At 39.1% G+C, this 19,925-nt stretch overlaps 1 protein-coding gene across 3 annotated transcripts in view; it reads right to left on the bottom strand.

Moving 5' to 3' along the window:
- Window positions 1-4,299: 4,299 nt before the first annotated feature.
- Window positions 4,300-19,925, bottom strand: part of prkd1 (protein kinase D1) — a 94,088-nt gene continuing 78,462 nt past the window's right edge. For 2 of the 3 annotated variants that reach the window (XM_035994839.1, XM_035994841.1), the window contains exons 19-21: window positions 19,690-19,796; window positions 6,500-6,585; window positions 4,301-5,092 (exon numbers count right to left, since the gene is read on the bottom strand). In XM_035994839.1, coding sequence (XP_035850732.1) covers window positions 4,865-5,092; window positions 6,500-6,585; window positions 19,690-19,796 — 421 coding nt within the window. In that variant the 3' untranslated portion in view covers window positions 4,301-4,864. Of the gene's footprint in view, window positions 5,093-6,499; window positions 6,586-19,689; window positions 19,797-19,925 lie in introns of all 3 variants that reach the window. The other variant, XM_035994840.1, reaches the window with a different exon arrangement.

Genomic DNA, 19,925 nt, shown 5'->3' with positions numbered 1-19,925 from the left:
CCGGTGGAAAAAGACTATGTGGGAGGAACATGAAATGAAATGTGACATTTTGAATGCTTGAGTATCAAATCATTTGAAAAAAAAGTCAGAAGTCATGTTTTATCAAGAGTGCAAAGTTAAAGAAAAAACTTTTAAATGTTCTCAGTTTTTTTTACTGCATGGACGCCAGGAAAACAGCAAGCCAGATGGAGATGTACTTTCAATTAAATCAACACAATAAGCTCAGTTTTCCAATGCTTATGAAACTATTGTTTGCAAAAACAACGTCACAAAGTGACGTTTTATCCACACACTGTCAAACTTTTCACTGTATATTTACGGTACTATGCTGGTAGCAGCTTCGCCAGTAAACTACTGTTTATTTACAGTATGCATACTGTACGTAGCAGAAGATATTCCTTTTTAAACCAAAACGTTGCAATGTAAATTTAGCCCAAGAGCGTCATCTAATGGCCCTGACACACCAACACGACGGCCGACCGTCTGCAGAAAAGGCAGTTGGAATGATCATTCGGCTCCCCAAGGTCCAAAAAGTGCCTCAGAACACACCGAATCAACGCTGACTTGAGCGTACGTTATGCGCGTGCACGAGACGTAATGTCTCCATAACAGCAGGCGGCGATAAAATGAACACCAGAAATGACGAAAGCGTCACGTGGGTCTGGCTTAATGGAACTGAATGAATGAAATGAATTTCGAAAACGAAAATAGTTCACTGAAAGTGTGTCTGAAAACATTTTAAGTGAGAAATATGCCGTGAATCTGAAGACTGAATCTGTCTTCATTTCAGATCGACAAAGGTCAGTTTAAAAGATTTTAGTCCCGCTCATCCCGCTCGTCATTTCCGGGTTAGCGCTCCACCAATCAGATTGGTCATTGAGTCCGACTGCCCGCACTCCGATTCAACAAGTCAAGTCGGCCAAAATGAAGGCTGACGGCTCCTCCGACTGATGACGGCAGGGAACACACCGAACAGACTCGAGTCACCGACCTCGCCAGACTGTCAGACAGCCGATTATTGGGTTGGTGTGTCAGAGCCTTAAGAAAGAGAGAAAATGCTTCTTAAAGCTTCATGAAGCTTTATTCGGCTGTCAGTAGACCGCTGCTAATGCTGCCTCCCTGTGGTCCAAACAGCGTTCAATTAAATCAAAATCTCACAAAGATTAAAAGACAAAAATGAAAACCCTGGTGATGCAAAAACATCTAAACATTTCTATCTGTGTTGGATAACTGTGGGAACAGTGTTCGGACAAATACAACCAGATATATACTGACAAACTGAAACATTTGCGTCTTGGTTTTTTGGTATTCGTTGGCACAGTTGTTGATTTTTGAGTGATTGAGGATCTTCATTCCAAAATGCTACATATCCATTTTCAGAAAACAAAAAGGTCCCTGAAACATAAAGTACTCCATCATCATAGTGAATTGTTTTTCCCGCACGCAGTCTGTTTACTTGTAAATAACTTCATTATTTTGGATACCTCCTTTTGGAATAAAAACCCCTTGACATTTCATTGCTACCCTACAAAAGCAAACATCAGAAAACTAAATATGTTAACTGTGCTTTGTAGAGTTTATATTCTATAAAGAGAAGACATTCATAGCTTTAAATAATTACACATTACACGCAAAAAAAAACCCTTTGTCATAGCTAAAGTTGTACGCTGATGATGCTATTCTAAGTTTTTGTGCTTTGGATCAGTACAATTATTTACTTCGGAGCCCCTAAAGAGACGTTTTTTCTCATGTGCAAGACAAACTTTTCTCGTGAGTATGCAAAAGTATCTTGTGCTCACGAGAAACCAATCGTAGGCTAGCAAAATGATGCTAATGAAGTACTGCTAACGTTTCACATTAACAGCATGAAATCGGTTAAGTTACCTTGTTTTCTTTATCAGGTATATTTCGTTGCGTTTTGAGGAAGATGGTTACCGCCTCCTTGTTCTGCCCACAAGAAAGTTTTTCATGCACAGAACAAAGTTTTTCATGCACAGAACAAAGTTTTTCAGGCTCACAAGAAAGTTTTTCATGATCAAAAGAAAGTTTTTCATTCTCACAAGAAAGTTTTTCATGATCACAAGAAAGTTTTTCATGATCACAAGAAAGTTTTTCATGATCACAAGAAAGTTTTTCATGATCACAAGAAAGTTTTTCATGATCACAAGAAAGTTTTTCATTCTCACAAGAAAGTTTTTCATGATCACAAGAAAGTTTTTCATTATCACAAGAAAGTTTTTCATTCTCACAAGAGAGTTTTTCATGATCACAAGAAAGTTTTTCATGATCACAAGAAAGTTTTTCATTCTCACAAGAAAGTTTTTCATTCTCACAAGAAAGTTTTTCGTGTTCACATGAACAACATTCAAAATTTTTGTCGTTTTTTTCCGACGCTTCTGACACGTTTTTAGGGCTTTATGACGGCCAAACTGTAAGTGAGAAAGCTATATGAGACATGCAATAATACAGTCAACATATTTGACTTTTTCTCTTAAATAAAAGCATGTCAGTTAACTCTACATGTCTGGCCATTGACGTGATTCTCATTTTCCAGTCTGGCCCTTATTGAAATTGAGTTTGACACACCTGCTTTAGGGGCTCTCTGTAAATTCACTGTTGATTAATGTATACATTACTTCATTGGTCAAACATTTAAACATTTATCCTACGCGAGGTCTAATTCCACTAAATTAGCAAATTGATTGGAATCAATGGACCCGACTTAATAAGTGTTGAAAACGATCGGCCTCGGTGCTTCATGCTTTACTTTATTTAAAGTAGATTGACCATAATCATAAGTATGAAGTATTTTACAGTATATAGAAAAATGATTATATGAGAGGCACAAACTGGGAGTTTTCATGTTTTCCAAATGTAAATAAAAGCTGCTTTATTGTAGGATCTTTTTTCTGATTGTCTGAAAAAGTGCAGCTTTTAGTCTCTATTATAAATAACTCAATGAGTCAACGCTGAACATATCTATTTAGATTTGTAATTATGACTCAGCATTTCACAGGAGATCTGTCTAAATACGTAAACGTTTTGAGATTTGTTTTCCTGTAGTAAGAAACCTTTGTTTCACATCCTCAGAGCGGAAGGTTTAGACATTATGGTTAGCCTACCTGTTCTCACTCCCAACTCGTAAAATACTGATGCATGGTCAGTGTCTCTCAGCGTCAGATAACGACGCAAAAATCACCCTTCAGTGTCTGTATGGAACGCACCGGGCAGAGCAGCAGCTCAACCACAGCGCTGTAAGATGACGTAGTATTGTCGTAGTATGTAGAGACAACAGTAGAGAGTAGTATGTAGAGAGACAACAGTAGAGCGTAGTATGAAGAGACAACAGTAGAGAGTAGTATGTAGAGAGACAACAGTAGAGCGTAGTATGAAGAGAGACAACAGTAGAGAGTAGTATGTAGAGAGACAACAGTAGAGAGTAGTATGTAGAGAGACAACAGGTTCTCACACTCATCTCGTAAAATATGGATGCTTGGTCAGGTGCCTTTGTCATTCTTATTGACGCTAAAAGTCTCCTTTAGCGCTATAAGTAAACGCGCTTGGTCGGGACTATTGCCGTCCCTTTAGCGCTATAAGTAAACGCGCTTGGTCGGGACTATTGCCGTCCCTTTTGACGCAGTTATGTTAAGGAAAAGGTCGTGGGTGGGCGTACGGTTCTGTGACACGCGGGAGGAAAATAAAAAGCGACTATAGCAAGCGTGACAAGCGGGATGCGAACCCCGCTCTCCTGGGTGAAAGTCCTGTGTTTGTTTGACACATCCACCCCCCCAACCAACCTCCATATGCGGAAATTCGCCCTTACATACTACTCGCTAAATCCTATCTAACTGCTCTCCCCAGTGCGTTACACAATACGCTGAAAGACGCCTTTTTCATCACATCAGACGCTGACAGCCACTGTCCAAACGTCCTTATTTTACGAGTTCGGAATGAGAACGGGTTGTAGAGAGACAACAGTAGAGAGTAGTACATAGAGAGACAACAGTAGAGAGTAGTAAGAAGAGAGACAACAGTAGAGAGTAGTATGTAGAGAGACAACAGTAGAGAGACAACAGTAGAGAGTAGTACATAGAGAGACAACAGTAGAGAGTAGTAAGAAGAGAGACAACAGTAGAGAGTAGTATGTAGAGAGACAACAGTAGAGAGACAACAGTAGAGAGTAGTATGTAGAGAGACAGCGGTAGAGAGACAACAGTAGAGAGTAGTATGTAGAGAGACAACAGTAGAGAGACAACAGTAGAGAGTAGTATGAAAGACCAAAAATCTACGTAAGGAGATATTTTGGGGTAGTCGATGGGTCAAACAACACAGGACTTTCACCCAGGAGACCGGAGTTCTTGTCCCTCGTGTCACAAAAACGTACGTTTTGTAACCCCACCCACCATCTTTCCCTAAACCTAACTGTCCCATTCTTCTGCTGCATGTCAGTTAAACGTACGTCCCGACCCAGAGCGTTAAAAAGTGACGCCCAGAGTCCCGAACAAGCGCGTCTAAATATGATGCTAAAGGAGACTTTTTGCGTCAACAACAAACGCCAAAGGCACCGGACCAAGCGTCAATTTTTGACACAATGGGAGTGAGAATGTGTTGGGTTAGAAATCAAAAGAAAATTACCGGGATTTGTACTTCCGGAAACAACACTGATGAGCTCTATATCTTACTAATAAACGACCCTTATTTGGTTCAATGGGCTGTGAATTAAGCAGTCAATGAAAGAACATTTAAACTTGTGTTTTGCTAGTAGTCGTTAGGATTCAACGGATTTTTAAAATGTCTCCTCCCTCGTTTTGATTTTGTGCTTTTGTTAGATGTGTTGTTGCGGTTGGCGTTTTCCTTGTCGTCCTCAGAGTTCACTGACCCTCTCGCTGAGGGTCTCCAGCTCCTGTTCGCCATGGCAACGCTCCGCCATCTGACCGCCGTCGCAGCGGGGACCGTTGTCGAGGTATGCCGGGTAGTCGAGGCCGCTGAGTTGCGCGTGGTGATGCCAGCGCATGTCGTCGCTCTCGTGCGTAATGTAGCGCTCGTTCATCCGGGACTCTAGGTTCCTCAGGTCCAGCCACATCTGGTAGTCCTGGTGGAGAAACCAAACACACCCTCAGACAGTGAACCACATCTGGTTGTCATGGTGGGAAAACCAAACACACCCTCAGACAGTGAACCACATCTGGTTGTCATGGTGGGAAAACCAAACACACCCTCAGACATTAAACCATATCTGGTAGTCCTTAAATGTTTTTCAGTTGATAACTTTTTGTCGCCCTTTCGTCATTTTTTATTCTTCTTTTGACAGTTAATTTTTTATTTATTTTTGTCGCTTTCTACCGTCGCTGCGTCCGGAGCTTAGCAGCGCCCAAGACGATTGTGATTGGTTCAAAGAAATGCAAACAACCCCAGAATGCATCTGCGGTGTAGCAAGACCTTAGAGCTGAAAATGCGTCAAAAACATCACAGAATGCGCCAAAAAAAAACATTCAAAAAAGACAACAAAACAGCAAAGAAAGCGCTGAAAAATAGCTAACCAAAAACGTCAAAAAAACATTGAAAGCGTCGTAAAAACAAGTATGATGTGTACAGATATTTAGGCATTAATCAAAGGCTTGACAAATAGTGCAAGTGCTGTAAATGGAGCACGGCGCAGGACCCACCTCCCTCAAGGTTTGGGCTGAGTCCGAATGTTTTAAACGTGTCTGGCTCTGCCTCTGCTGTGGAGGGGTACATCCCATGTCCATCATTTTATACCTCCTCGCTTGAACCTGAAGTCGTTCTGCTCCATGAGGAGCTAGGATGGAAGATTGAGGAGGGATCTCTGAGGAGCTATGAGTGAGGATGGAGGAGGGATCTCTGAGGAGCTATGAGGGAGGATGGAGGAGGGATATCTGAGGAGCTATGAGCGAGGATGGATCTCTGAGGAGCTATGAGAGAGGATGGAGGGATCTCTGAGGAGCTATGAGCGAGGAAGGAGGGATCTCTGAGGAGCTATGAGCAAGGATGGAGGAGGATCTTTGAGGAGCTATGAGCGAGGAAGGAGGAGGGATCTCTAAGGAGCTATGAAGGACGATGGAGAAAGGATCTCTGAGGAGCTATGAGCGAGGAAGGAGGAGTTATCTCTGAGGAGCTATGAGCGAGGATGGAGGGATCTCTGAGGTGCTATGAGCGAGGATGGAGGAGGGATCTCTGAGGAGCTATGAGCGAGGATGGAGGGATCTCTGAGGAGCTATGAGCGAGGATGGAGGGATCTCTGAGGAGCTATGAGCGAGGATGGAGGGATCTCTGAGGAGCTATGAGCGAGGATGGAGGAGGGATCTCTGAGGAGCTATGAGCGAGGAAGGAGGAGTTATCTCTGAGGAGCTATGAGTGAGGATGGAGGAGGGATCTTTTTTTCTCTGTTGGTTTTCTCTCAAGTTTGCTAATTTAACATTCACATAAATTCAGCAACAATGCTTCAGAATAAATGTGTGATTTTTATTGTGAATCTTACCTGTAACCAGGGGTGACTGAGGGTCTTGTCGACACTGTATCTCTTCCTCATCTTTACCTGCAGCAGGTTGTTAATCAGGTCAATAGCTGCAAGGAAGGAAGGAAGGAAGGATGGAAGGAAGTGATGAGTAGAGCTGTAACAATTCCAAATTATAACGTAAAATCAATTGTCTGTCTCATTCATTTAACCTTAGCAGAAAAAGTAAGGAAATGTGTGTTTGGTAGATTATTTCTCTGTGGTAACAATGCTTTTTGGCAATAAATATACCGTTGGAAAGCCTGTTTAGTTCCCCTCCTCCCATGCATTTGTGGAATGAGCAGCAGCGATGAGTATGTGGGTTGTGCCCATGAAAAATTTGCCAAATCTCTGGCAATGCCAAACAGCTTATTCTGCAGCCTGGTCGCACAGAATCCCGTGAAATGATCACGAATTGTTAACAGCGCATTACGTGGTGGTGGCACGGCATGTGTGAAAAATCCATGTGGCCACCACGGAAAACAATGCCAATGTAAAGTCAATGAGAAGATGACATAGCATTAAGAGTGACTACGGTAGCGAGTAGTATGTAAGGCCGAAATTCCGCGTAAGGAGGTTGGTGGTGGGGATGGATGGGTCAAACACAGGACTTTCTCTCAGGAGACCGGGGTTCGTGTCCCGCATGTCAAGTTTCCTAAAGTCGCTTTCATCTTTTCCGCCCCGTTATTCCCGTGTGTCACGGAACCGTAAGCCCACCCTCGACCGTTTCCTTAACTTAAGTTCCTTAACTTAAGGGGCCGTGTTTATTTCAAGGAATTCTTCCGTGGGCCCATCATGGAATTTTTGCGATTCCGTGAAACTGCCACAGATTTTGAGTTAAAGGGGCCGTGTTCATTTCACGGAATTCTGTGAGATCAGGTTGTATTCTGCCATTGACTTGTTGGGTGTTTGGTGGATTGGATGATTGAAGTTTGAAGAAACAAGACATATTGGCAATTTAACAATTTATTAATTTCACAAACAGGAGCCCCAGTAGCGTGTGGAAGAACCATACACAGCCACAACAGCCTGGCACCTCCTCCTCATGCTGGTCACCAGCCTGATCACACACTGCTGTGGGATGGCCTCCCATTCTTCAACCAGCAGTCCTGACCTCAACCCCGTTGAACACTTGTGGGATCAGCTTGGGCGTGCTGTTCATGCCAGAGTGACCAACACAACCACATTGGCTGACTTGCGACAAATGCTGGTTGAAGAATGGGATGCCAAATGTAAATGATGATTCTTACACAATGTAGTTTTAAGTATCGGTTCAGGCACCGTTTTAAAACTCGTTTTAGCATATATCGTTTTAGCGGTATCGGTAAAAACCCGAAAGATACCCAACCCTACTGTCATGTGACCCAGATAATGTTGTAACACAGGTACACAGCCTATGAAGGTAACCACGGCTCTGAATTATCATAAAAACATAGTATTAATGGAGATGATACACCGTCGCGTCTCATTGGTGCGAAATGGCAGCTGGCACGTCGCAAGTTTACAATTTCTTTCAACCTAATTTAAAAAAAAAAATAACGTGGATGGTTCCATACAACGCTCTTCACAAGTTAAATAAATTATCAGTTCACTACTTTCATTGAATTTGGGTGTTTTATTCACATTTTATAGCATGTAAAGAAAAATTGATAATAGAACGTTGAGAAATGTAGGAAAAAAATGTCAAAAAAGTACCAAAAAAAAGTGACAAAGACATTATTTAAAGTGAAAAAAACGTTGAAAAAATATCAAAGCTATGTTAAAAGTGACAAAAACTTTGAAAAAGTGACAAAAATGTTGTTATAATCTTCAAAAATGCCAGGAAAAGTGATAAAAACATAAAAAACATGGGAAAAGCTTAACCCCCCCCCGTCAAAACAGCACAGAAAAATATTGTAAGAAACTTCGAAAAAAGTGACAAAAGTGTCGAAAAAGACGACCAAAAAGTTGGATTTATTTTTACATTTTGACCCAGAAGAACTAAAAGTTGCATAAAGCTCGACGGGGACGAAAACACAAGAGTTACAGGCATAAATGTTGGAGTGGAGCGAGTGTCCCACAGAGGGAGGGAGAGAGGGGAAGGAGGGGAAGGAGGGAGGGAGGGGAAGGAGGGGAAGGAGGGAGGGAGGGGAAGGAGGGCAAGCTAGGCAGAGAGGGAGGGAAGGAAGGGAAGGAGGGAGGGAGGGAGGGAGGGAGGGGAAGGAGGGGAAGGTAGGGAAGGAGGGAGGGAGGGCAAGGTAGGGAGAGAGGGAGGGAGGGAGGGAGGGAGGGGAAGGTGGGGAAGGAAGGGAAGGAGGGAGAGAGGGAGGGAGGGAGGGGAAGGAGGGCAAGGTAGGGAGAGAGGGAGGGAAGGAAGTGAAGGAGGGAGGGAGGGAGTGGAAGGAGGGGAAGGAAGGGAAGGAAGGGAGGGAGGGGAAGGAGGGGAGGATGTAGGGAAAGGAGGGGAAGGAAGGGAAGGAGGGAGGGAGGGGAGGATATAGGGAGGGATGGAGGGAGGGAGGGGAAGGAAGGGAAGGAAGGGAAGGAGGGAGGGAGGGGAGGATGTAGGGTCAGGGCCCCCCTGTGGTGCGGGGCCAGACGGGGCTAATGAGCAAAGCTAACATGATGTTAACATTTCTTCAGGGGTCAGCGGTCTGAACAGCTCAGGGACCCTGGGCCCCTCAGGTCTGCGGGGGCCCTCCATCGCTCAGCATTATGCACATGAATGGACCTGCACAAGAATACCCCCCCCCCAACACACCCCGAATCTGTCCCTCTATAACTCTCTTTCCAAGAAACAGCCGGGCGGGACTCTCGCTGCTTCTCAAGGTTTTTTCTCTCACATATTTCTCTCTCTCTCTCTCTCTCTCTCTCTCTCTCTCTCTCTCTCTCTCTCTCTCTCTCTCTCTCTCTCTCTCTCTCTCTCTCTCTCTCACCCTTCTTCCCTCGTCCCTCTCTCTCAGCCGAGTCACATGACCTGGCTTAAAGCTGGACTTTTGTTTTGAGAGTTTTTTCAGCGGCAGAGGGGCCGAAGGATGGCGATGTCACTCATTACAACTCTTGGCCAGATTGTGTGATTCTCAACATTCTTTAGTTGTTGTTGCAGGTTGCACAAATCTTCTTAATCTCATAATATATACAGTATATATATATATATATATATATATATATATATATATATATATATATATATATATACACACACACATATATATATATATATATATATATATATATATATATATATATATATGTGTGTATATATATATACATATATGTATGTGTGTGTATATATGTGTATATATGTGTATATATACATATACATATATATATACATACATATATATACATATACATATATATATATATATATATATATATATATATATACATATATATACATATACACATATATACATATACACATATATGTATATATATATATATATATATATATATATATATATATACTGTGTATATACTATGACGTAATTTACAACCACCCCCCAATTATCAAAACTGTGCTTTTTCTGAAGTTTTTGTCTCCTTTTGAGGTTTTTTGGACACTTTTGAAAAAAATATAGTTTTTTCAACTCATTTGTCGCCTTGTTTTCGAATTTCTTCGAATTCTTTGGCGCTTTTTTGAGATTTCCACTTTTGAGCTAAATTGAAATTTTGAGCACATCAAACACTTCCATTTTCAGCATTCTGGTGATTTATTTTTTTTGCAACAATTTGCAAATGTCTTTATTTCTGTAAAGGAAATTATAAAAGGTTTTTGGTTGGGGGGTTGCACTGGCCAGTTTTGATGACTGTATGATACAACTATGATACAATCAAAAGCATTGACTGACTACTGACTACATTACTACGTAATATTCCCTCTACGTTCATATTCACAATCCAACTTCTTTCTTTAAGTGTCTCCGTTGTAAAACTTTAATCGTGTTTGTGGGCGGATGGACTAAATGACTTCTATACCAGAATCCATTTAAAAGTATCTTCTTTAAGAAGTGATCTTTTGCAAATGCAGTTTTGTTGACGCACTAAAAGAGTTTATCCTCTGACATTTAATCCTCCCGCGGCTGACAGAAAACGTTTATTTTGAAGCGCAGCCGGAGTCTCTGCAGCGGGATGAAGAGGTGGATAGGGGAGCAGCGAGAGAGAGTGAGTCAGCCTGATTTAAATCTGTCTCAGAGTCGACAGGACGATTCCCAGCCAACACAAACACATTTAGAGACAATGACGGCGACTATACATGAGTCACGCAGCAGCAGAACAACGGACTGCAAGGACAACGTCTTGCACGTTTTCTCTGGCGTTGAGGAAGACTTGGGTGTATTTTTTTGACACTTTTTTGACTTTTTTTTGCTGAAAAAAGGTAAAAAAAAACGTCAAAAAAGTGTCCAAAAAAATGCAACAAAAATATTTTAGATAAATTTCCTCTAATTTTCACGATGACTTTGTTGCGTTTTTAGTTGCATATTTTTTTACATTTTTGTCGCATTTAAAAAATTAATCTAGATGTTTTTGTTGCGTCTTTCTTAAACATTTTTTTCGCCTTTTTTTAGATTTTTTATCTTCTTCCAACATTTGTCACTTTGTTTGTTGTGTCTGTTTGGTCATTTTTGTCTCCTTCGGGCTTGTTTTGGGTCTCTGTGGTCATTTGGCGTCCCTTTGTAGTCGCTTTGGGTCTCTTCTTCACATTCATTTTGGACCACTTTTGTCATCGTGTCTGTGTCTAAAACGTTGAATTTCATGATAGCCTGATTTAAATCTGTCTCTGAGTCGACAGGACGATTCCCGGCCAACACAAACACATTTAGAGACAATGACGGCGACTATACATGAGTCACGCAGCAGCAGAACAACGGACTGCAAGGACAACGTGTTGCACGTTTTCTTTGGCGTTGAGGAAGACTTGGGTGTATTTTTTGAACACTTCTTTGACGTTTTTTTTGGCTGAAAAAGGCCAAAAAAAACATCAAAAAAGTGTCCAAAAAAATGCAACGAAAATATTTTAGATAGCTTTTTGTTGCATTTTTTACATTTAATTTGAAGGTTTTTTTTTTTTTTGCCTTTTTTAGTTATTTTCTCGAAGATTTTGTTGCATTTTTAGTTGCATATTTTTTGCATTTAAAAGATAAATTTAGACGTTTTTGTTGCGTCTTTCTTAAACAAGGGCAACGTGGTGCATGTTCTCTCTGGCGTTGAGGAAGACTTGGGTGTATGTTGCGCGGGGGGGTTTCTCAATAAAATCTTTTTTTGGACACTTTTTTGACTTTTTTTTGCCTTTTTCAGGTTTATTTTTTAAGATATTTTTGTCGCATTTTTTTGTTATTATCATGAACCTTTTGTTGCATTTTGTTGCATTGTTTTTTTAAACATTTTTGTCAAATTAAAAAAGAAAAGAAAATGTAGACGTTTTTGTTGCGTCTTTCTTAAACATTTTTTTCGCCTTTTTTTTGTTTTTTTTCCCGAACTTTTTGTATCTTCTTCCAACATTTGTCACTTTGTTGTGTCTTTTTGGTCATTTTTGTTTCCTTCGGGCTTGTTTTGGGTCTCTGTGGTCATTTGGTGTCCCTTTGTAGTCGCTTTGCGTCTCTTGTTCACATTCATTTTGGACCACTTTTATCACCGTATCTGTGTCTAAAACGTTGAATTTCGTGATAGCCAGGCTGATATAAATCTGTCTCTGAGTCGACAGGACGATTCCCGGCCAACACAAACACATTTAGAGACAATGACGGCGACTATACATGAGTCACGCAGCAGCAGAACAACGGACTGCAAGGACAACGTCTTGCACACGTTTTCTCTGGCGTTGAGGAAGACTTGGGTGTATTTTGCGCGAGGGGGTTTCTCAAGAAAATGTCACATTTTTCAACACAAAGAAATACAATTTCCCCGTACGTTTTCGGTCGCTCCGTGTGATTTTGTCTCTTTGTGGGTTGTGCGTCTCAACGTAGTCGTGTTGTGTCTCTTTTTTGTCATTTTCCCTCTACGTTCACGGCATCTTCACAATACAACTTCTTTTTTTAAGTGACTCCGTTATAAAACATTGTTGCTTTTTTTAGGTTTTTTTTCAAAGTTTTTGGCGCATTTTTCGAGTATTATTTGGACACTTTTTTGACGTTTTTTTAGCTGAAAAAGGCAAAAAAAAGGTCAAAGAAATGTCCAAAAAAATGCGACAAAAATATCTAAAAAAATCTGAAAAAAAATGTTTTTTTTAGATATTTTAGATAGATATTTTTGTCCCATTTTTTACATTTATTTTAAAGGGGGTTATTTTTCGCCTTTTTTAGTTATTTTTCGAAGATTTTGTTGCGCTTTTAGTTACATATTTTTTTAACATTTTGTTGCATTTAAAAATAAATTTTAGACGTTGTTGTTGCATTTCTTTTTTTTCACCTTTTTTAGTTTTTTTCCAAAGTTTTTGGATCTTCTTCCAACATTTCTAGCTTTTCTGGGTTGTGCGTCTCTTTGTAGTCACTTTGTGTCTCTTTGTGGTTGGTTTGTGTCTCTTGTTGACATTCATTTTGGACCACTTTCATCACCATATTGGTCTAAAACGTTGGAAAAGCTAGAGCAGATAATCAATAAATAACACTCAGAAAGCCTAAAGATAAAACCTTAAAGCTAGAGACGTCTAACTACAGTCATTAGATCTGAGTAAAGCCTTTTTTAAAGATTATATTTTTGGTATGATTAAGCCTGTATTTGACAGGACAGCTTTGACTTGAAAGGGGAGAGAGAGAGGGAACGACATGCAGCAAAGGGCACAGATACGAGGACCGAGCCTCTGTACATGGGTCGCACGCTCTACCAGGTGAGCTACCCAGACACCCTAGAACTGAATAAGTCTTTTATTCGGCTCGAGTGCTGCACCTAAACCTTATAATTGCAGGAAAACCCCTTAATACAACATTAAGAAGAAATAATAACCTGCTGACTAGTGTGCACGATACGAGGGAAATATGCAGCAACGTTGAATTTCGTGATAGCCAGGCTGATTTAAATCCGTCTCAGAGTCGACAGGACGATTCCCGGCCAACACAAACACATTTCGTGATAGCCAGGCTGATTTAGTTTTTTTTCCAACATTTTTGGCGCCTTTTTCGAGTATTATTTGAACACTTTTTTTGAGGGTTTTTTTGCTGAAAAAGGCAAAAAAAAGTAAAAGAAATGTCCAAAAAAATGCGACAAAAATATCTAAAAAAATCTGAAAAAATTTTGTTTTTTTTAGATATTTTAGATAGATATTTTTGTCGCATTTTTTACATGCATTTCAGGGGTTTTTTGCCTTTTTTTGTTATTTTTTCGAAGATTTTGTTGTGTTTTTAGTTACATATTTTTTTTAACATTTTTGTTGCATTCAGAAAATAAATTTTAGACGTTTTTTTTTGCGTTTTTTTTATACAATTTTTTTTTTGCCTTTTTTAGTTTTTTTCCAAAGTTTTTGGATCTTCTTCCAACATTTGTAGCTTTTCTGGGTTGTGTGTCTCTATGTAGTCATGTTGTGTCTCTTTGGTTGGTTTGCGTCTCTTGTTGACATTCATTTTGGACCACTTTCATCACCATATAGGTCTAAAACGTTGAATTTCGTGATAGCCAGGCTGATTTAAATCCGTCTCAGAGTCGACAGGACGATTCCGGCCAACACAAACACATTTAGAGACAATGACGGCGACTACACATGAGTCACGCAGCAGCAGAACAACGGACTGCAAGGACAACGTCTTGCACACGTTTTCTCTGGCGTTGAGGAAGACATGGGTGTATTTTGCGCGAGGGGGTTCTCAAGAAAATGTCACATTTTTCAACACAAAGAAATACAATTTCCCCGTACGTTTTCGGTCGCTCCGTGTGATTTTGTCTCTTTGTGGGTTGTGCGTCTCAACGTAGTCGTGTTGTGTCTCTTTTTTGTCATTTTCCCTCTACGTTCACGGCATCTTCACAATACAACTTCTTTTTTTAAGTGACTCCGTTATAAAACATTGTTGCTTTTTTTAGGTTTTTTTTCAAAGTTTTTGGCGCATTTTTCGAGTATTATTTGGACACTTTTTTGACGTTTTTTTAGCTGAAAAAGGCAAAAAAAAAGGTCAAAGAAATGTCCAAAAAATGCGACAAAAATATCTAAAAAAATCTGAAAAAAAATGTTTTTTTTAGATATTTTAGATAGATATTTTTGTCCCATTTTTACATTTATTTTAAAGGGGGTTATTTTTCGCCTTTTTTAGTTATTTTTTCGAAGATTTTGTTGCGCTTTTAGTTACATATTTTTTTAACATTTTTGTTGCATTTAAAAAATAAATTTTAGACGTTGTTGTTGCATTTCTTTTTTTTCACCTTTTTTAGTTTTTTTCCAAAGTTTTTGGATCTTCTTCCAACATTTCTAGCTTTTCTGGGTTGTGCGTCTCTTTGTAGTCACTTTGTGTCTCTTTGTGGTTGGTTTGTGTCTCTTGTTGACATTCATTTTGGACCACTTTCATCACCATATTGGTCTAAAACGTTGGAAAAGCTAGAGCAGATAATCAATAAATAACACTCAGAAAGCCTAAAGATAAAACCTTAAAGCTAGAGACGTCTAACTACAGTCATTAGATCTGAGTAAAGCCTTTTTTAAAGATTATATTTTTGGTATGATTAAGCCTGTATTTGACAGGACAGCTTTGACTTGAAAGGGGAGAGAGAGAGGGAACGACATGCAGCAAAGGGCACAGATACGAGGACCGAGCCTCTGTACATGGGTCGCACGCTCTACCAGGTGAGCTACCCAGACACCCTAGAACTGAATAAGTCTTTTATTCGGCTCGAGTGCTGCACCTAAACCTTATAATTGCAGGAAAACCCCTTAATACAACATTAAGAAGAAATAATAACCTGCTGACTAGTGTGCACGATACGAGGGAAATATGCAGCAACGTTGAATTTCGTGATAGCCAGGCTGATTTAAATCCGTCTCAGAGTCGACAGGACGATTCCCGGCCAACACAAACACATTTCGTGATAGCCAGGCTGATTTAGTTTTTTTTCCAACATTTTTGGCGCCTTTTTCGAGTATTATTTGAACACTTTTTTTGCTGAAAAAGGCAAAAAAAAGTAAAAGAAATGTCCAAAAAAATGCGACAAAAATATCTAAAAAAATCTGAAAAAATTTTGTTTTTTTTAGATATTTTAGATAGATATTTTTGTCGCATTTTTTACATGCATTTCAGGGGTTTTTTGCCTTTTTTTGTTATTTTTTCGAAGATTTTGTTGTGTTTTTAGTTACATATTTTTTTTAACATTTTTGTTGCATTCAGAAAATAAATTTTAGACGTTTTTTTTTGCGTTTTTTTTATACAATTTTTTTTTTGCCTTTTTTAGTTTTTTTCCAAAGTTTTTGGATCTTCTTCCAACATTTGTAGCTTTTCTGGGTTGTGTGTCTCTATGTAGTCATGTTGTGTCTCTTTGTGGTTGGTTTGCGTCTCTTGTTGACATTCATTTTGGACCACTTTCATCACCATATAGGTCTAAAACGTTGAATTTCGTGATAGCCAGGCTGATTTAAATCCGTCTCAGAGTCGACAGGACGATTCCCGGCCAACACAAACACATTTAGAGACAATGACGGCGACTACACATGAGTCACGCAGCAGCAGAACAACGGACTGCAAGGACAACGTCTTGCACACGTTTTCTCTGGCGTTGAGGAAGACATGGGTGTATTTTGCGCGAGGGGGTTTCTCAAGAAAATGTCACATTTTTCAACACAAAGAAATACAATTTCCCCGTACGTTTTCGGTCGCTCCGTGTGATTTTGTCTCTTTGTGGGTTGTGCGTCTCAACGTAGTCGTGTTGTGTCTCTTTTTTGTCATTTTCCCTCTACGTTCACGGCATCTTCACAATACAACTTCTTTTTTTAAGTGACTCCGTTATAAAACATTGTTGCTTTTTTTAGGTTTTTTTTCAAAGTTTTTGGCGCATTTTTCGAGTATTATTTGGACACTTTTTTGACGTTTTTTTAGCTGAAAAAGGCAAAAAAAAGGTCAAAGAAATGTCCAAAAAAATGCGACAAAAATATCTAAAAAAATCTGAAAAAAAATGTTTTTTTTAGATATTTTAGATAGATATTTTTGTCCCATTTTTTACATTTATTTTAAAGGGGGTTATTTTTCGCCTTTTTTAGTTATTTTTTCGAAGATTTTGTTGCGCTTTTAGTTACATATTTTTTTAACATTTTTGTTGCATTTAAAAAATAAATTTTAGACGTTGTTGTTGCATTTCTTTTTTTTCACCTTTTTTAGTTTTTTTCCAAAGTTTTTGGATCTTCTTCCAACATTTCTAGCTTTTCTGGGTTGTGCGTCTCTTTGTAGTCACTTTGTGTCTCTTTGTGGTTGGTTTGTGTCTCTTGTTGACATTCATTTTGGACCACTTTCATCACCATATTGGTCTAAAACGTTGGAAAAGCTAGAGCAGATAATCAATAAATAACACTCAGAAAGCCTAAAGATAAAACCTTAAAGCTAGAGACGTCTAACTACAGTCATTAGATCTGAGTAAAGCCTTTTTTAAAGATTATATTTTTGGTATGATTAAGCCTGTATTTGACAGGACAGCTTTGACTTGAAAGGGGAGAGAGAGAGGGAACGACATGCAGCAAAGGGCACAGATACGAGGACCGAGCCTCTGTACATGGGTCGCACGCTCTACCAGGTGAGCTACCCAGACACCCTAGAACTGAATAAGTCTTTTATTCGGCTCGAGTGCTGCACCTAAACCTTATAATTGCAGGAAAACCCCTTAATACAACATTAAGAAGAAATAATAACCTGCTGACTAGTGTGCACGATACGAGGGAAATATGCAGCAACGTTGAATTTCGTGATAGCCAGGCTGATTTAAATCCGTCTCAGAGTCGACAGGACGATTCCCGGCCAACACAAACACATTTCGTGATAGCCAGGCTGATTTAGTTTTTTTTCCAACATTTTTGGCGCCTTTTTCGAGTATTATTTGAACACTTTTTTTGCTGAAAAAGGCAAAAAAAAGTAAAAGAAATGTCCAAAAAAATGCGACAAAAATATCTAAAAAAATCTGAAAAAATTTTGTTTTTTTTAGATATTTTAGATAGATATTTTTGTCGCATTTTTTACATGCATTTCAGGGGTTTTTTGCCTTTTTTTGTTATTTTTTCGAAGATTTTGTTGTGTTTTTAGTTACATATTTTTTTTAACATTTTTCTTGCATTTAGAAAATACATTTTAGACGGGTTTTTTTTGCATTTTTTTTATACAATTTTTTTTTGTGCCTTTTTTAGTTTTTTTCCAAAGTTTTTGGATCTTCTTCCAACATTTGTAGCTTTTCTGGGTTGTGTGTCTCTATGTAGTCGTGTTGTGTCTCTTTGTGGTTGGTTTGCGTCTCTTGTTGACATTCATTTTGGATCACTTTCATCACCATATCGGTCTAAAACGTTGAATTTCGTGATAGCCAGGCTGATTTAAATCCGTCTCTGAGTCGACAGGACGATTCCCGGCCAACACAAACACATTTAGAGACAATGACGGCGACTACACATGAGTCACGCAGCAGCAGAACAACGGACTGCAAGGACGTGTTGCACATATGTGTTTTTTTTGTTGCATTTTATAATTTTTTTTTTAATGTTTTTTTCGCCTTTTAAGACGTTTTTGTTGGGTATTTTTTTTCTACCTTTTTTATTTATTTTTTTTCAAAGTTTTTTTATCTTCCTTCTTCCGCCTATTTCAAGTATTTTTGCCTTTTTTCAGGTTCTTTTTTTTTTTTTTTTAGACTTTTTTGTCGCATTCTTACATTTTTTTAAAGGTTTTTTTCCACATTTTCTTGTTATTTTTCCAACGTTTTTGTGGGTTTTAGTTGCAGATTTTTTTTAACATTTGTCGCAATTTTTTTTAGACATTATATGTATACTGAGCAGGACGGAATTATAACCTGCGGACGCTCCTACAAGCATGGTTGAGAATGATCAGAAACATGAATAAGGTGTTTACATGCCACATAATCCCGATTTCTGTTGGATTGCTCCAGCTGTCTTGTCCAGGTTTCTAAAAACCAGGGTTTTTAAGAGACATTAATTGGTAATTTGGGTATTTGTCAACCTGTTTTGATCGCGATGCATTTGTGTCTAAGTGACTAATGTGAACAACAATCTTTGAAATTGATCCAGTATCGAGCGAGAACGAAGTTGGGAGCTGTGAACCAAGCTGTAATGTAACCCTACAGGACAAATGTTCAGCGTCCGTTAGCGTCCACTAAAAGTTCTGTTTTTGGCGCTGACAGACTCAGATTATTATTCTAAGTGTCTGACAACATTATGAAAGGATCCCTACAGAGATAGACCTTTTAGTTAAAGAGTAAGATCCTTTTAGTTTAACATGTAACAGCCCTGAAATCACCATCACCAAAGTACACCAGACTCCATGTAAATAATCAGGACTTTTAGCGTGTATAGAGCCAGCATATTTCCACCAGACTCCATGTAAATAATCAGTACTTTTAGCGTGTATAGAGCCAGCATATTTCCACCAGACTCCAGGTAAATAATCAGGACTTTTAGCGTGTATAGAGCCAGCATATTTCCACCAGACTCCATGTAAATAATCAGTACTTTTAGCGTGTATAGAGCCAGCATATTTCCACCAGACTCCATGTAAATAATCAGTACTTTTAGCGTGTATAGAGCCAGCATATTTCCACCAGACTCCATGTAAATGATCAGGACTTTTAGCGTGTATAGAGCCAGCATATTTCCACCAGACTCCATGTAAATAATCAGGACTTTTAGCGTGTATAGAGCCAGCATATTTTCACCAGACTCCATGTAAATAATCAGGACTTTTAGAGTGTATAGAGCCAGCATATTTCCACATGTAAATGGGTGAATTAAGGATTTATTTCAACCAAACTAGAGTGGTGATTGTAGGAACAGTGGAAAGATGAACCAAGACGGCTTTTGATAGTTTTATTTAGTTTCTGTCAACTTTGAATGAAGTGTGTTTTACGATGATAAAAGTACAGATTATTTGAATAGAGTCTGGTGGGTTTGGTGATGGTGATTTCGGGGCTATTTTCATGTTCAAGGCTATGTTTTTGGGTGAAGCTAGAGGTCAAGCTTTGAAGAACTTTTTTGGATTTTGGATCAAATTTAAGATCCACTCAGCAGCGATGTTACGTACCTTCCTGGGAAACCTTCTTCCAGGGATGAGGAGGGTACATGAAGGCAGCGTTCTGGATCTGATCGTTGATATCTTCGTCTTCATTGAAGGGAAACGTCCCGCTGAGACTGCAGCACAGACGGGAAAAAACAAGGAGTTTGACATAAAATACAGAAAATATATTCCAGAATTAAACTGTAATTCAGTTAATAGTTATGCAATGGTGATAATGTCATAGCTTGCTTTTAGGTTTAATA

Source organism: Sander lucioperca, chromosome 18, assembly GCF_008315115.2.
Source record: "Sander lucioperca isolate FBNREF2018 chromosome 18, SLUC_FBN_1.2, whole genome shotgun sequence".
In the NCBI taxonomy this organism is placed as follows: Eukaryota; Metazoa; Chordata; class Actinopteri; order Perciformes; family Percidae; genus Sander; species Sander lucioperca.
Note: the sequence above shows the minus strand (reverse complement) of the source record. Positions and strands in the feature narration are given on the sequence as shown.